The sequence below is a fragment of the Fundulus heteroclitus genome, chromosome 21 (genome assembly GCF_011125445.2).
Source record: "Fundulus heteroclitus isolate FHET01 chromosome 21, MU-UCD_Fhet_4.1, whole genome shotgun sequence".
NCBI lineage: Eukaryota > Metazoa > Chordata > Actinopteri > Cyprinodontiformes > Fundulidae > Fundulus > Fundulus heteroclitus.
Window position 1 is genome coordinate 34,082,371 of NC_046381.1, and position 19,309 is coordinate 34,101,679.

Here is a 19,309-nt window from a genome sequence, read left to right on the forward strand (position 1 = left end):
GATGAGTAAGAATGGACAACAGTTTTGAATGGGAAAAGAAGGGCTCGAGGTCTTAGAGGACAAAAGGATGGGGGTAGTGTGACAGTAAAGGATGTAAACAGGAATCAGAGGAAAGCAGTTCAGATGACGAAAGAGTTGTTTGTATGAAGGTTGCTAATGAAGAGTTCAAAAAAATATTTAGAATCCGAAATGAGAAAGAACAACAGGGTCGCCTGAGCCCATTATGATTTCCAGAGAGATAGAAAAGAAGATTTGAGACGTTGAAATGGCGAAAGTGTTGACAGATGGAAACTTGTTGATAACTTGGTAATTTGCTGTAACCTGACAGAAGCCAGACGCATGTCGCTCCGCCTAGCTCCACTCACATACATCTGGGACATCGCCCGTTGAAAGTGATTTCTCCAACCAATTTTATGGTCTGGCCAATCAGGACGCAGGGCTGGCATTTCATAGATGTGACGTAGTGGAGACGCGACCATGACGTGAGACTGTTTTGATAGCAATGGCGGCTCGTCGAGGAAGCAAGCGTTAACATTGATGCTGCTATTTCTTCCGTGTTGGCCAATCTACCTAATATTATTTCATTAAAAGAACATCAGAGAACGCCTCTGAAGGCTTTTGTTGGTGGAAACAATGTTTTTGCCCTTCTCCCGACCAGATTTGGCAAGTTTTGTTTTCCGGGGCGCGTCCGCTGCAGACGCGGACGCGCCCCGGAGCGGTTAGCGGTTAGCGCGAACCATATTAGGAGGCCTTTAGTCCTCGACGCGGTCGGCCCGGGATCGACTCCGACCCGCTGCGCTTTGCCGCCTGTCTTTCCCCCTCTTCCTGTCAGCTCACTGTCAATAAAACGCGTGCCTCTAGAGCCACAAACACATAAAAAAAAAAAGTTTTTTTTTTTTCCTGCGTCGCTCTCACAGCGTCACGGGTTAGCTTCGGTGTGAGTGGTTGAAATAGCACGTCGATAAAGATGACAGACAAGTGGCTTATCCAATCATATGCAAGAATTTTTGATAAGGCAATTACTATGGCGGTGTCCCAGATGTATGTGAGTGGAGCTAGGCGGAGCGACGTGCGTCTGGCTTCTGTCAGGTTAAATTTGCTGAGGAGCAGAAAAACAAGGCATTGCATGTTGGACACATAGGGGAAAAAGAGGTGACAGTGAGAAAAGTAATTGGAGAGAACAAAACAGTTAAAGGAGTGATGACAGAAATACCAACTAATGAGGATCTAGAGTGACTACAAACAAACTTGAATGGAAGCAAGGTTAATATACAGAGATTCTATAAAATATATACAAGGAAAAAGACTACCACGCATATCACTTTTTGATAGAGTTTTGAGAGTCAGTTTTGCTGGAAAGTGTTAAAATAGGATACATGAGCCTCTCAGTCAGGCCTTTAGTCAGCGCTATGGACACGTGGCAGCAGTTTGCAGAGGAAAGCCAAGGTGCTCAAACTGTGGCGAAAAACACATAATCAAGAAGTGCAAAGAATAAGCAGAAGAAAGGTGTTGCAACTGTGGAGGCCACCACAGAGTTACTGTAACTATGAAGGATGTGAGGTGAGAAAAAATGCAGTGGAAATACAACAAATTAAAACAACCAAAAATATAAGCTACGCAGGACCAGTGAGGAGAGTTCAAGTACAAAGCACAAGAGACATAAATCCGGAAGGGAATCAAGTTCCCAAACAAAGTAGAAACAGAAGAAAACTTCACTCCAACACTGGAGAACGTCATTTTAATCATAGCCTATGTTATCAACTGCACCGATCAAGTCAAGCATAAGACAGAGAAAATAAGAATTATTGGTAGAGGAGCTGAAAAGTTTTTGGAACATTGGAAAAGATTGTTATGAGGTTGGAGACAGATGGAAGATCAGGAACGTGTGGTAATTAAACCAAATGTTTAATATCAAATGGATAGAAATTTAGGGAATATATTGATAGATTAGGGGAAAAAATAGAATTCATGGATTAAAGAGGATAGTGGGATGGTGTGGTATATTTATTAAATAAGGTAGTAAACATAAAAGTTTAGGAAAGGGAATAGTTTTAGAATAAATAGCTAAAATATTAGATAAAGACAGAGTATAAAAATTATTATCAGCAATGTCAAACAGTATAGCAAGTAAATATATTAGATAAAATAAAACCATTTTTGTTCCACATTCCATACCAGTAGGTGTCGGTAATACACATTCAAGTTGTTTGCCAATCACCATTAAAAACATTAATGTTTATGTAGGAAGGTGGATTTTTTTATGTGCATGTCTTTTTGTTTCAGCTTTGTTTGGTTGCATGGTTGTATGTATATTTCTTTGCATGCTTTTTGGAGACACCAAATCCTACCCCTTTCCTCTGGCCACTGACTGATTACACAGGTGTGTCTCATCCAGAGTGATGAGGCAGGAAGAAAAGGGGCGGACACACCCAGTCAGAAAAGCAGGAGAGAGGGCAGAGACTGACAGAGTAGTATGGCCATTTTGACCCACACTCCTCACCAGTTGGTGGCGGTAATGCACACCGGAAAGTTGTTTGCCAACCGCCAATAAAATCAAGAAGAAGAAGAAGAAGAAGAAGAGACTGACAGAGCAGGCTGTGGAGGGCTGCCAGCGCCCGGCCAGCGCTTGGGCAGCGGCTGACCGACGAGCGGTGATCGGAAGGAACCGGGAGAAGCATCTTGAGAGAAGCGCTGTCCAGCAATACTGCGACACGAAAGATGTGCGGCAGATCCAGATCGAGTCCAAGCAGAAGTGAACCCCAGGACCGAGAGCAGCGAGACCGCAGTGGGGCAATGGTGAGGCGCACCTGGGCCGAGAACTGCCGCTCAAGTTGCTATGCACAATGGCCGGACGGGGAGGAACCCATCCGAGCCAGGGACGAGGGCAGGATGGAGGAGGGGCTCAGGGGAGACGCTGGCCCCCTCGGCTCAACCGCTGGGTCAATAACTTGGCGGGGTGGACTGCAGAAGGACGCTGAGCATAAGTAGCTGACCCACTCTACCTACAGGATTGCAGAATTGTTTGGTGCTGGACTTTTTATTATTTTTTTTAGGGTGTTTGCATTTTTAAGTAAAGCTTTTAGGGTTATTTGCTGTACAGTTTTTAGGCTTTACTTTTATTGTCATAAAGTGTTTAGAATTTTAATCTTGTTGGTTTTAAATGCACTGCTCACCTCTGCGATATCAAACCCGTTTTATTCTTAGTTTAATTTGTTTGGACTCATTAGTTTTGTTATTGATAATAATCTTAAGTTTACCACTCGGGTCCCACATTTACAAAGAAGAAGAACCAAAACCAGAACCAATAAATTGTGTGCAAACCTCTGGGGACTGTTTTGTCTGTGCACCTGTTGGGAGATGCAAAATGGCAGAGGCAAGTTTTTGCAAGAAAATAATGAATTCAGTCTTAATAAATACTAGAAGAGAACTTAAGACCAATTGGTTTTTGTTATACTTTATAAAGTGAAATGCCGAGACGAAGACTTTCCACTCCAGGGTACTGTTTCAGTAAGAATGGCCAATCTACCCTGAGCTGAAAGCAGCTACTCTAAGTAGTTTTATCTCACGCTGTCATCCTCAGCTTTTTTAGTTTCAGAACAGGTGATCTCAGTCAGGTAACTAAACTCAGCATCCATGGAAGTTAGGTCTTACCCCCTTTTTTTATTGAACCCAGAGTTAAGCATGAGCACTAAAGAGGCCCTCATCAATGGAACCCACATATCGCGATTCACCATGGCAACAGCAGGAAATAAGAGGCCTTTAAGTGTGCATTTCCCGTGAGTGGAATTAGAAATCTTTAATGAAGACATATGGAGGATATTAAGCCATAACTAAAAAAAAAGAAACAATGCTGTTGGTGCTAAAAAAGCGAGTTAGGGACAGAGAATTGCTGAAAAAGTCAAGGCATGAGTGATCAAGCTGTAGAAATGAAGCTGTATTCTTAGATTACATTCATAAAACACCCAAAGGGGGGCACTGATTATGTGTCTAGGTTAAACATGACAGGTATAGAAAGAATGTGTCCAGCAAATCAAGATGACAATACAGTTTAATAAGGTCCAGTTATAAGTCATTCTTATGTTTAATCTTAATCAACTAAAGCATTAAAGGTAGGGTCGGGGATTTTTCTGGAAGTTTCCAAAAGTCCCTTTTCTGATAATTGCGCATGCGCAAGACTGTCTTATCTTGCTCTTCCACTCTTCCGGGTGATCGTGTGAAAGAAATTTCCTAAATCCATTCTGGTGTTATTTCTTTCTACAAAGGCCTTCCTCTTCTTCTCATGAACTTGTACGTGGTTTGCTTCTTGCCATGTTCAAAGTCTACAGTGACAGCAGTGGAGCTACAGTGAACGGCTGACCAGCAAGCAGAAACTAGGAAAGAACGAGCACGGACATTGCTACTATGTGAGCATGTCAGAATGATTGGCATGGGGGACAACCAATAGATAAGGCAATACCCCGGAACTTGAGGTTCAGAGGAGAGTGAGAGCAGGACCAAAACTATGACCAATCTCTACTCCTCAGATGGGAGAGATCAGTTAGAGGTTTTACAGACCTGCAGCTCCCACAAAGCATCATTTTTTTTAACCTCTGTTTTGTGAATACATTACATCTATTGACTGCTTTCAGGATGGAAGGACAATTTAACCCAGTTTAACAAAAAGTGCTTCTGAACAAGATTACCAACTACAGCTTTAATTGGCTATAATCAACATTTGCCAATCATTTTCTTGTAGGTGTATAATCTGTGCGAACCTCACATTAATCATATAGGCAATATTTAGTCAAGTGAAGAAATGTGATGTGACCCTAACAGTGTTGAGGGGGGGGGGGTATAAGATATAATTAAAATATATGAATGGAAAATTTGAGGTGGGAGTTTAAAAATTTGATACAGAATAAATAATTGCTTTCATTCTGTGTAGTTCTGTTACAAAGAGCATCACAAAGAAATTCTTCAGAACTGAGAGCGTCCCCTTGTTGTGTTATAAAATCAAATGTGCGGGCTGAGAATATTAAGATACATCCTTTACACCAGCAAAAACGCTAATGCTTGAAAATATATTAAGCCAATAAATGATTAGACGTTTAATCGTGGTCTGATAAGCCTCTCCCAACAGAGATTCTGTTGAGTAGTTGCATTCCAGCCTACAGGCTCCTCCAGAAAAGGACACACTTCCTTGAACACATCTCAAGTAAAAACAAGGAAAAACTCAGGGTTAGCCCAAACAACTCTGCTCAGTAGCAGGGTTGTTTCACTGAGTAATTTGTTGTCATAATTTGACTCAGGGTCAATGTCAGGTTCAAGCAGCTAAAACATTCATTAAGCAACACAAAGAAGAGAGAAAACAACCATTAGTTATTTTAAATCTTGCAAGGAGAGCGAGCGGAGATCTGCCCAGTTACAATCCTCCTACCCGCTCTGGGACAAAATCCATCGCCCCCTTTCTTTTTATTAATCAAAGGGATTCCCTAGTTATACCTCACATTGCTGTGCTAAGGAGTATAAGGGAGGCGAACAACAATGTGACCTTTAAGATAATACAAAGCAGTTTCTCACAGTCTAAAACATAACTTGCAAAACACTCATATCACAACATGTTTTTGTCCTTTCTGCAGGCCTTCTGTAACAATAAGAGAGAGAAATTAGTACACATATACAATAAACAAAAATGGTAACCACTGGTCTATATGTTCCAGTAAATATATGATAAAACAATAAACACAAACACAGTAATACATGAGAGATAGAGAGAGAGACATCATTCCTCTGAAAAACACTTCAATATCTTAATAACCTCAAACATTAAAACCTTTTTAATATTAATGAGTAAATATGTGATAAATGCAATGAACATGGAAAATAAAACAAACATATATAGAACAGTAAAAACAATTTTAACAGTCAAGGCTTCCAAGCTTTCTGAAACGGAAAAGTCAGAGTATGCAGGACTTTACCACAGAAATTACTCTGAATATCCACTGACCCAGCTTTTTGAAATGGGGCTCAGGACCAGTCCAGTAGCCACAGTCTTTTACTACGAACCGTCGCTGTTGTAACACGTGCAGAATGTGGCTAAGCATTGTTTTGCTGAAATGAGCGACCAACTGTGTTTACTGAAAATGTTTTTTTGAAGCGTTACTAAGCCCACGTGATAACATCCTTTACAGAACGTTGTCAGTTTTCTGTACAGCACTGTCTGAGAGATCGAAGGTTACAGGCATACAATATTGGTTTTCAGCTCTGCTGCTTACATACAGAGATTTATTCAGATTATCTGAATCTTTTGAGGATATTATAGACTTTAGATGATGACATCTCTAAATTCCTTGCAATTGTACGTTGAGAAACTTTGTTCTTAAACTGTTGGACTATTTGGTCACACAGTTGTTCACAAAGTGGTGAACCTCAACCCATGCTTGCTTGTGAACATCTGAGCCTTTCAGGAAAGCTCATTTTATACCCAATTATGATGATGTTTTGTATCTAGCATTTGGTATATATACATTGTTAGGATAAACATTTTCAAAAACATTTGACAGTGACATTAACCCCAATTATGCTTTATTTTAATTTATTATAACTAATCTACACAGTAAGCAGATTTGTTTCCAAGCAATCACCATTGATTCATTTGAAAGACTAGTGGGATTGTCTGATATTGAGTTGGAGTGGTTCAGATCATAATCTGAAAGAGAGGGGCTACTTTGTGTAATTATAAACCTGGGATTTCTCAAGGGTTCTTTCTCAAACTACTTTTTATGCAGCATCTAGCTGAGATTACAGAGTACTCCAACATCTGTCACCACATGTATGTGGATGACACACAACTTTATATATCTGTGTTATAACATGAAAACAGCCCACAACATTCATTAAGTCAGCATGTCCATAATATCAATGAGTGGATGAGTGAGAATGTCCTACAGCTTAATGGAGATACAACATTTTCTCTGTTTATACAGCAGAAGTAATTTTTTCTGTTTGACTCGAGCCTAAACATCATAGGTCATGCAATACTACACTTTATTTGTCCCAGCAACATTTTACATTGGGACATTTGTCCTCTGGATTCAACCCATCCCTGAGGGAGCAGTGGGCTGCCACTGTACCGTGTCCAGGTACCATTATGGGGCTAAGCAGTCTGTGGGATTTGAACGAGGGAACTTACAGCCTGCCCAATAAGCCAGGTCTAACCACGAGGCCACCACCCCAGCACTGGTGGAGAAACCTTGGTGCCATTGTTTAATCATACCTAAAGTTTACAACCACAGAGAGTCTGATACTAAAACAGCTTATTATCATAAACAATATTAGGGTTTCCTGCCGAATTAGTATACAGAAAAAAAATGTGTGCTTCTGTTTTCAGTTGGTTACATTATTGTGGTGGTGCCTTCATTGACATATGTAAAAAAAATAAAAATAAATAAATAAATAAATCATTCAGACAGCTGCAGCTCATGGATCATTCCACACTAGTTCTTAAATAACTCAAATCATTTCCTTTATATAAACGGATTATTAGTCTGAAGATTTCTAAATGTTTTGGGCAGAAATACATTTCTGACTTCTTAGTTAAATGTGAGCCATGTTTCAGAAACCATGCTTAATGTGTTTCCAGGACCAAAGTAAACAAGGTGGAAGCAGCATTTAGTTTCTATGCTCCTCAACTCTGGAATAAACTCCACTAAAACCTGACATGCGCAGGAATTCTTTGATCCTTTAAACTAGGAATTAAATCATTTTTGTTCACTGCAGCTTTAGTTTAGTCCCCCTAATGAACAGATCACTGATGAGCGATTGAAGTGGGAGAAACTTCAATCGCTCAATCGCCATTTAACTATTTTCATGTGTTGATTTTTGAAGCTTATATTTTTTATGTAATTTTGATATTCTTTATTTGATATATTGTGAAACGCTTGGGATTTTATTGTGTGTGAATGCTGCTTTATAAATAAGATGTCCTTGCATTGCCATAGAGGTGTCAAAACCAACCTTGCACCCCCTTGCTTTCTTTGCTGCTTCTCTGACATAAAAAACTGTTAGAATGAAAACTGTTTTAAAACCATTCAAACAAGCATGTTTTAGCAATAAGTGGTTTTGACAAAGTTCATCCAGTTTAATGTTTTCAATACAATACAATTTTTTAGGGAAACCCTTTTCAGTTTAGACCTGTTTTCTATTTCAAATCAGCACCTCTGCAGGTTAACTGGCCATTCTGGCAGTGTGTTTGTGGTTGACTGTCCTGTGTAGAACATCGCATATCTGGTCATGTCACACTAGTGACTTGTACTCAGTATCTCACCTAATGCATGCTGGGATAGATTCAGTTTACTCAATTTAAAACATTTAAATAAAATGGATGGGCAGTTTTTCCCAGTGTTAAGCCTTTTTTTAACTGTTATTCTATGACTATGAAAACTAGTGAACATTGTTTGAAATTTGAACAACTAGTATTTTTTTGTAATCTTATAAGTAACAACATTCTGTTGTTTCAGAAGTGTGATATACATCTGCATAAAATTACTTTAGATATGTGAATTAAATAATTAATTTCTGCAAATTAATTATTTAACTCTCAAACGGAATTCATCTGGCTTGTCAGGTTATAATCCTGGAGGTAATGTTTAAAACATGACTCATTACTTTTTACTGCCTGCTTAACAGCAGATTTAATGTTCAGATATCTTAGATGTAGACATTGCTTTAGTAGAAATGTTGATGTAGAAAGAGTATCTTACAAAAAATAACCAGACAGAAGAAAACATGATGAAGAGACTTGAGAGCAAAAAACTGAGTGATTGTGGCTAAGAGAATCTTGAAACACCAAATAACCAAATTCCTCTTATTACTCAAACTTCTGAGCTTTTTCTTAGCATTCATTCAACTGTCTGTTTTAGACCAAACTTCTCTGTGACACACTCAACCTGCCTCAAAAGAGGGAAATTATAAAAAAAACACGACTTTACTCCTGTAGAATTTTTATGAATGTAGATTATTTGCAAACTTAGTTTTCTCACATTATTCGCCTAACACCCAAAACATGAACTTTTCTATTATTTTTTTCTCAAACTGAATTACAAAATTCAAGTGACACTTTGCTTCAGTTATCATTTTTGCAAATTATTAAGTATGTGGATCAAAAACAATAATATTATCACGTTTTACAAGCAGGTGGTGAAAGAAGAATCAATTAAGTCTGGAAAGATACAAAACTCTTAAACTTACCACATTACCGTCTGCTCTACACAATTATGAACACAATACATGAAGCCACTATAAGAAAACATGAAAATTCTTCCTAAACAAGGTCAATGATTCTTATGTTTTAAGTCTTCAATTATAAATTAAACACACAACCGAACCAAGACTCAAGGGTTTTTTACGCTGTGATGAGGGATTATGATCATAACTTTATTTGCTGTTGTCATTTATCATGTGGGATTTGGCATTATTATCTGGACCGGTTTAAGAATGACTCTGACCAGATTGTGAAACTCAAAGTGTCATTCCAGTACTCCATTTTGTTCCCACCTCACATCTGCATTTAAAAGCTTTACTTTTGTAACAGGAGTTTATTTAAACCTATACCAGATTGTGTCAACTTGATCTTGAAGATTTCTTCCATGTGGCTCATGTTACCTGAACCTCTATCACCCTGTCGACATCTGCTTCATTTGTGTGCTGTGAACACACACACACACACACACACACACACACACACACACACACACACACACACACACACGAGATTTAGTAAAAAGTAGGTGTAAAACCTGCTTAAAGGTGCATAGTCAGTTATATGATTTATTTATGTTTTAACTTTTTACATCAGTAGCTCTTTATAAAAGATTATTGCGTCCTGCTGGTGTATTCGTTTTTATTTTGGGGTTTTATGCTTTGTTTTTGCTCTATTTGTTAGTAAATAAAGCCTTTTGAGCTTAATTAGTATGACTGTTGGTGTTCACTGAAGCAGACGCTAAAGCCGCCGAGGCTCAGATGTGACCACAGAGAATCAGAAATAATCCCAGAGGGAAATTACTTTTGTTACATGCTCTAGATATACAAACATTTATATATATATATACACATATACATACATATATATATATATATATATAATACATATATATATATATTAATATATATATATAAATATAGAAATAAATTAAATACAAATATATAACTATACATATACATATAATATACATATATACACATAATCATACATAATATACTACACATATATACACATACATATATAAATATACAATACCACATATATTAATACATAAACTACAATAATACACATACAATATACACTACTATATATATATATATATATATATATATATATATATATTATATATATATATATATATATATATAATATTATATATATATATATAATTGTGTGTGTGTGTCAAAAAAAAAAATATATATATAATAAAGTAAATGTTGTGTATTGCCGCCGTAAAGGTTGCGTTAATGGATTTATTTACTTATTGGTTGTCATCTATCACCCCGAGCTGCCGCTTTACTGCGACGCTTCTTAGGGTCAGGCATATGGAAGACCAAGTCTTCCATATCTAAAAATAAATACAGAAATAAATAAATGCTCAATAAATAAATAAGCATACAATCAATTGCCACCAAATTAATAAATGTAGGTAGAAATTAAATTATACAGTGAGACATAAATGTATATACCTCTTAATTAGCTTATTTATTTATTCGCCTTTGTAATAATTACCTTATTTATTTATTGTGCGTTATAATCTTCAACTTTATTTATTAATTACTTATTTTTTAAAGTATTTATTTATGTGTATGTTATAATATTTTTGTCTGTTTTATTCTTCCTTTGTATTTTTTTACCCTATATATTTCTGTGATGCTATTTATTTCTGCCTGTCGTTTTTACATTTCTGCCTGTCCTTTTTACATTTCTGTATGCATTTCTGCCTCATTATGCAAATGAGGAGGGGCTGTGTCTTAAGGGCTCAACTTCTTTCCATTGGTTGGTTAGCATTTTACTGCATCGGTCAAATCTACATGGCTTTTCCCCGACATGAAGCATTGTTTAGTAATGTCAAACTCATCAGGCAGACGTTCAGTGTCCGACCTCTTAAGGGAAGCTGCTAATAGACTGGAAGAATTAGAACGCTGTACATTTGGAATCTGAATGTTTTTTCTGTTGGTTCAGATTCGGCTTTTCCAGATCAATAACTCATAGGTGGATGATTTATTCTACAAAACAGACACCTCTCCGCAACCACAGCAAGGGAGACAGTGAGCTACAACCATAGTTTCCTCAAAACGAGTCTCCCATCGCGCTGGGTGAATTACATTGGACCCTATGCAGAGCTCGCTTGATAAGAAAATACTTATATTAGTATTAGTCATTTTATATTAGTTTATCTTAGCTGCTCACAAGATAATAAATTAATTGATTTTTATTTCTCAAGAGTGCTTGGTTCAAAAGTTTTTTGACGGTCCCTAACTGCACCACCGCGTGTGGGAGGAGGGAGCAGCTGAGAGACGCTGGCCGAAATCGGAGTCCCTCAATCGGATCAACAAATGAGCTAGATCCCGTTGACTCCGTGGAGCTTGAATGTCCAATATCCAACTTCAAACCACTGCGGTGCTGGATCCAGCGTAAAGACGCAGCATGAACCCCAAGTGTTGCAGCTGAGGGGACCGGCTTGATGAAACTCCGCCTCCTTCACAAATTAGACCAACATGGATAGAATAATGATAATCTGTAGTGCTTTTCATTGCCTGGATGTGAATCTGATAATTCATATTGTGCCTTTTATAATCAACTACAGTATTTTCTTATCAAGCGAGCTCTGCATAGGGTCCAATGTAATTCACCCAGCGCGATGGGAGACTCGTTTTGAGGAAACTATGGTTGTAGCTCAGTGTCTGCCTTGCGGTGATTGCGGAGAGTGTCTGTTTTGTAGAATAAATCCTCCGCCTATGAGTTATTGATCTGGAAAAACCGAATCTGAACCAACAGAAAAAACATTCAGATTCCAAATGTACAGCGTTCTAATTCTTCCAGTCTATTAGCAGCTTTCCTTAAGAGGTCTGACACTGAACGTCTGACTGCTGAGTTTGACATTACTAAACAATGCTTCATGTCGGGGAAAAGCCATGTAGATTGACCGACGCAGTAAAATGCTAACCAACCAATGGGAAGAAGTTGAGCCCTTAAGACACAGCCCCTCCTCATTTGCATAATGAGGCAGAAATGCATACAGAAATGTAAAAAGGACAGGCAGAAATGTAAAAGCGACAGGCAGAAATAAATAGCATCACAGAAATATATAGTGTAAAAAAATACAAAGGAAGAATAAAACAGACAAAAATATTATAACATGCACAAAAATAAATACTTAAAAAAAATAAGTAATTAATAAATAAAGTTGAAGATTATAATGCACAATAAATAAATAAGGTAATTATTACAAAGGTGAATAAAAGAATAAGCTAATTAAAAGAGATATATACATTTATGTCTCACTGTATAATTTAATTTCTACCTACATTTATTAATTTGGTGACAATTAATTGTATGCTTATTTATTTATTGAGCATTTATTTATTTCTGTATTTATTTTTATTTCTGTATTTATTTTTAGATAAGGAAGACTTGGTCCTCCATACAGGCACGGTCCGGCTTTATTTACAATTGACTTTGGTTTATATACACTTATTTTATCATAATCAAAAGATTTTTGGACTTTTGTCTAAGCATATTATGTGGCTATATACCTCTAAAGGTTATTTTCAGAAGGAATTTTTAATCTGACAAACGAAACTAATCTGAACACATATTCTAATTCCAATTTATCTGACATTCTGCACAAGACCCCAAACTCTTCACAACAACCACATATTTCAGTAAAATGAAGTCAAAACATAAATAAATAAATAAAATCTGCCTGGAGTATGAAGAAGTTCAGGTTTAACTTTGTATATTAGCTTGATTATCTTACCTTTGGTAATTTATTGGATAATTTAAACCAGCTAAAAATGAACAGGAAGAGATTAAATGACCACATAGTTAACATAACCATATAACGAATGTACAGCAGCAAAGTATTATTTAATAGAAAAATGTGCCTCACCTTTCAAATATGATGAATGCACCACAGAGTGTTAATATTCCCAGGATCTTCATTGTAATGCAGACACTAATTCTAGACCCTTAAAAAAGCAGATGTCTTAACATGAAATATTAAGTTAAACAAACTTGAAATGTTCCTTTTGAATGATTTAACTATCCTTAATATACAAGTGTATTTGAGTACATTTCAATTAATTATATAAATTTATTTAAATCAAACATCTTATGTAGCACTAAACTATGAACATTTTTGAAGGAGATCTTCTTGAACAACTGTTCAAGAAGATCAGATCTGGCTGTTTTGTTTACCTTTGATATAAAAAAAATGTATCATGGTATCAGATTTTCAAGAACATTTGCTGCCAAACACAAAAAGATTTTAAATCTCTTTGGAGTCTATAAACCTGCCCCACAGACACATTAATGGCTCCATGTTTGCAGTTCCTGAACCAGGTGAAGCTGGCAGGAGGCTTGGCTCTGCTGGAGCATCTCAGCTTTAACCAGCTAACATGAAGAATTATTATTTATGTGGACACAGTTGAAATATTATTGCAGCATAACATAGCTTGGAGTTCTGAATACCATTTAATAATTACCTCCAGTTCTTGTAAGAATCACTGATGATTTCTGATGACCCAGATTATTTGTAGCCACACAGTAATACTCTTCTCCCTCAGTAGCATTGAAGCTGTAAACCTGCCCCACAGATACTTTAATGGCTCCATGTTTGCTGTTCCTGAACCAGGTGAAGCTGGCAGGAGGCTTGGCTCTGCTGGAGCAGCTCAGCTCCACCCAGCTACCTGCTGACACCAAACCTGATGGACTGATGGATGCTGAGGTGTTTCTAGGAGCATCTGAGGAAAATGGGACACACATTAACTTTACTGATCAGAAACAGCTGAACCATGACGTGCTGACAGGATCACTTACATGAAACACTGAGAGTCACTTCTGTCTCTGCTGTCTTGTTTCCTCCATTCACAGGATATGTGGCAGAACAGCTGATGTTGTATCCATCATGTGTGTCTGACAGAGTGATGGTCTCCTGGATTTTAGTTGTAAAGGTTCCCTCTGTGTTGTTCTCTGTTTGTCTGTGAGAGTCTTGTTGGAGATTCCAGGTGAGTTCAGGAGGTGAGTGTGGACAGGGAGTCAAAGCTGAGCAGCTGATAGTGACAGACTGATGCTCCTTCAGATCAGCAGGGATGTTAATGCTGGGACTCCAAGGAGAATCTGGAGTCTCACATTGACACACATACAAAATTACACAATAATAAACACAATAAATACTATTTGAAATAATTTTACAACAAAAACTGCAAAAACTCACATTCTGAATGAAGTAATGAACCTGTGATGAAATACTTTAGTTTTTACCGCTCTGAGCTTCCTTGTGGTTCATCAGTTCATGTTATTTTACTGCTGACAGTTTTCTTAGGAATATTTAGTAGCAAGGACATTTAATGACTGAGTTTATGGCACAGGAGGCATCCTATCATGGTACAACTCTGGAGTTCACTGAGCTCCTGAGAGCGACCCATTCTTTCACAGCTGTTTTGTAGAAGCTGTCTGCATAATAACTGCTAGATTTTATGCACCTGTGGCTATGAATGAAACGTCTAAAATCTATTATTTGATGGGTAAGTGAAAAATTATGTTAATATGGTGAAAAAATGCTGATAAAGAAGTAAAATGCCTTGTTGCCTTTAAAAACAGCTGCTACTAATCCTTTAATGTTGGTGTCAGAGAGGGAAGTCTTACCTTGAACTGTTATTTGAAGAGGAGTAGAACAAGCTGTTGACTTGTAGCCACCGTTCTCACCGTTCTCAATTCTGAGGAAGTATCTGTTTTTTTGACTCTTGTTTATGTCAGAAAACACGGTGGTGCAGTTTCTTTGTCTCAGGTTTCCAGTTATTTCCACTAGATCTGTGTTAACACCTTGATTGATGTCATAAATATCATTGTAACTTTGAATCCATGCTCCACGGGTTTTCATTTCACTGTTAAATTCAGTATTTCCTTTCTCAGCTCTAAAGCTACATGGAACTAGCAAACATGATCCACTCAGTGCTTCAATCTTTTTTGGTATGGTGATGGAGAGCAGTGGGGTATTCCTACCACAATCACCCAAAACACCTGTGAAAAAGAAAAAAAAGAAAAAGAAAAACTGCACATTACGGGGAAAATCCTTTTGAGAAAAACATTCATGATCCACAAACTTCAGTTCAGCTGCAGCATTTTTCTTGCAAAGCCTTTGAACAATATCAGAATCAAATATAACATTTTAATAAAATTTTATTTAGATGTGTCTTCTCCAAATGAAAGGAAGTGAACAACCAGCTCACCTGGAAGAAAGAAGACGCTCAGTAACATGATGACTCTCAGCACATTCTTGGACATCAGACTCACATAGTCCTCCTTCATCTCTAGGACTGGAGAGAAGATAAATTGAATCCTAATAAATCTTTAAGTAGAAACTTAGCGAAATGACCATAGTTTATTTTACCAGAAGATTTAGCAGAGAACACAAAAATATTTTTTTACTTTTAAAGTCAAATTCTGTAATATTTACTTACCAAATTAATCTGCAAAATAAAATCTTGTGTTGAATCAGGTAATCAGTGAGTCAGTCAGCAAGAGATCAGATGACCATCTTCTCTGTTTAAACGTGATGACCCTATAAAAGCAGACTATTGGAGTTATACTTCCTTCCTCTGTGAAAGAGGATGTCAGAGCATCTTCTGCTCCCTGACGTGTCTGTGGCTGATTTCTTATCAAAATAATCACAAAAAGTGTTTTTCGTACAGTGTTTGCTCAAAAGCAGATAATAAAGTTTTCTGAGATGACTAAAACATTTTTTGCAAGATTGACCTAAACAGTGATCTGTTCAGTAGTTATGAACACAAAATAAAATTCAAATCCAAAAAATTATTAAAAGAAGATGTGGGTGCACCAAACTCTGCTTTTGATTAAAAGTAGCTGTACAAAAATCAGCCCAGGTGCCGCAAGTGGCATCCAGGCGCCACTTTGGTCACTTCTGCTATAAGGTGTATTTTCTACTCCATGAACCTTTTCAAAGGCCCTGAATGGTAGGCAGTAGATTTTCATACCAGGAACCTTTGGATGGAGTTCTATGGAGTGAAAAAATAAACTTTTTAAATTCCAAAAAAAGGATAGAAAAATAAAACAACTGGATTTCCATTTTGAAGTTGAAGATGCTTTGCTTCCCACCCAGGAAGCTTTCTCAATTCAAAATGTCTGGGGTAGTGTGGCGTTCAAAGCTTTGTAGACCTGCTGGCGAGGCCTCGTTAGAGTACATTTCTCCTGCAAAACAGGCTAATGATGAGCCTAACGACTCTCCATGGAGAGGGGCGATCAGTTCCAGGTTAATCTACATGTGAATCCAAGCTCTAATGAGGCCTCGGTAGCAGGTAAGGCTGGGTAAAAAAATCGATTTAATCGATGTTGGATCGATTCCAGTAAAATTTAACAAAATTGATGTGTAGGTAATGAGATCGATTAGTTTTATAGTGACGTGAGTGACGTTGACGTTCAAGAGCTGGCGTGGGCAAATGCAAAATGGCCGACGCAAGTAACGCACCGCTCAGCAAGCCCTCCCAATTGAAGTCTGACGTCTGGAACCATTTTGGATTTAAAATAACTAAATAGGATGTGCTGGATAAAACTAAAGTGGTTTGCAAGATCTGTCAAGCGGAGGTCAGTTATTATAGAAACACTACAAATCTCCGAAATCACCTGACAAGGTATCATGCTAAACTAACATCCGACAACAAACCTTCCAGAGCTAAACAAATGAAATTGAGGGACTCGCTTGCATTACCAGCAGATTCTCAGCGGGCCATTAAGATAACAGAGGCCATCGCAACTTTTGTGTGCAAAGATTTACGCCCCTACTCGGTAGTGGAAAATGAAGGCTTCAAGCAGCTCCTTCATGTGCTCGAACCACACTAAGTTATGGTGCAACGCAAACATCTGACCGAAACTGTTATCCCCTTGATGTGCACACGAGTGAAAGACGACATCCAAATGAAAATGCAATTAGCAGAGAGAGTCGGCATAACTTGTGACACATGGACATCGCTGTCAACTCAGTCCCACATGACGGTGACTTCAAACTACATCGATAACGAGTGGCGCCTCGCGTCTTACGTGCTGCAGACCACCGAAGTTACTTCGAGCCACACCGCTGCAAATCTAGCCGAAATGTTGACGGGGGCAATACAGACATGGGGGCTGACCAGCAAACAACCAGCAGTTGTTACAGACAATGCTGCAAATATGGTTCGTGCAGTGAAAATAACGCAACTGATGCATGTCGGCTGCTTCGCGCACACGCTGAACTTAGCCTCACAAGCAGGTCTAAAAATCCCCGCTGTGTCATGTCTGCTTGCCCGTGTGAGGCGTATAGCAGCATTCTTTCACTGAAGTACAACGGCAAGCTACATACTGAAAGAAAAACAGAAGCTGCTTCAACTACCAGGCAACAAACTAACACTTGACGTGGTGACAAGATGGAACAGTGCACTGGACCTGCTGGAGCGCTTTTTGGAGCAACAACCAGCCATCTCTGCTACTCTCCTTTCTCAAGACGTGTGCAGGAATGAAAAGGATTTGTGCACCCTAACAGAGGAAGATGTAACAACTGCTGAGGATTTGGTCCGGGTGTTGAAACCGATGAAAGAAGCTACGTTGGCGATGTTGGAGGACAAGCAGCCAACTCTTTCCGTCATCGCCCCACTGCTCGCCCTGCTTCAGGATGCCTTCACCCCCAGCCTAGAAGACAGCGCTGTAGTCAGGGACTTAAAAGCTGCTGTAAAGAATAACTTGGGGACAAGGTATGTATTTTTTTTTTTACTTTATGTGCCTTTTCTCGTTTTTTAGTTGTAGGAGTCAGTGACCCATATTCCATCATGTACTTATCCTCACTCAAACTGTTACAACACCTTTTTTCCAAGATATGATGGACAAAAGGACACCTTGTATGCATCGTCCGCGCTGGATCCTCGCTTTAAGGCCCTGCCATTCCTGTCTGCTTCAGAACAAAATGACACCTTCTCCAGGCTGCAGGCTGAGGCTGCCACTGCTGCACGTGATGTAAGTATTTAGTAATGTTTTGATTTAATAAGAGTGTTTTCACTGATGATTAAAAAATTGGATTAGAAAGAACATTACTTAATTTAAGAGTTAAATTATGCTCAATCTTTTTTTTCTGTCCAATTCAACAGCAAGATGGTGGCAATGATACTGATAAAGAAGCTGAGGAACTTTGCCCAAGAAGCCAAAGAAATCCAGCACCTTGGAGTCTCTCCTTGGGACAGTCTATTCACCAACAGTAAAAGATCAGGGACTGAAAACTCCAGCAATAAGGGCTGAAGATGAAGTTAGAAGATACAAAGCTGAAAATCCTGCTGGGCTGAATGAGAATCATTTGATCTGGTGGAAGTTAAACGAAAGGGAGTATCCACTGTTGGCTCGCCTGGCAAGGCATTATCTTTGTGTCCAAGGGACCAGTATTGCATCAGAGAGGGTATTTTCAACAGCTGGTGACATTGTCATTGCAAAAAGGAGCTGCCTAAGCACAGATCATGTCTATGAACTTATTTTTCTTCCCAAGAATCTCACAATTAATGAGAAGTGAAAAGAAAGACAATAATTTGACTTAGCAGTTCAACTTATTTTGTATTTATTTGCCAGTATTTTTTGGCCCTTAAAATAGAAAATCCCTTGATGCAAATTGCAGTGTTGTAGTTAAAGTTAAAAGGTGAATACTTTTATGTATACAAATTTTCACTTTTGAAACAGTTTTGTTTACAAGTCTGCACTTTGTTTGCACAGTGTGTTTAATGTGAAGTGAAAAAATAAAATACATGTATATTTTGCAACACAGTTGAGCCACTTTTATTATTGTAAGAGCAGATCGAATCAAATCGAACTTAATCGATTCATAGATGTATGAATCGAAATCGAATCGATTCAGGACTTTGGTCAAAATACCCAGCCCTAGTAGCAGGTCTATAAAGCTTGGAACTCCACATTACTCCAGACATTTTGAGTGGCGTACCGCACACGTGACGTCACCATCTCATGAGCAACGTCCCTTTCCGCTAAGGTTGGGCAAACAGGTTGAGAGCGCACGTAGCAACCAGCCATTACACG

At 38.2% G+C, this 19,309-nt stretch overlaps 1 protein-coding gene across 1 annotated transcript; it reads right to left on the bottom strand.

The window, feature by feature from the left end:
- Positions 1–9,599: 9,599 nt before the first annotated feature.
- Positions 9,600–15,556, bottom strand: LOC110367777 (sialic acid-binding Ig-like lectin 14). Its single transcript, XM_036125777.1, has 8 exons — positions 15,478–15,556; positions 15,251–15,268; positions 14,894–15,058; positions 14,066–14,365; positions 13,732–13,989; positions 13,137–13,215; positions 13,005–13,035; positions 9,600–9,684 (listed from the first exon to the last, which is right to left on the bottom strand). The coding sequence occupies exons 1-8, from the start codon at positions 15,554–15,556 to the stop codon at positions 9,634–9,636; spliced, it is 981 nt and encodes a 326-aa protein (XP_035981670.1). The 3' UTR covers positions 9,600–9,633.
- Positions 15,557–19,309: the final 3,753 nt, after the last annotated feature.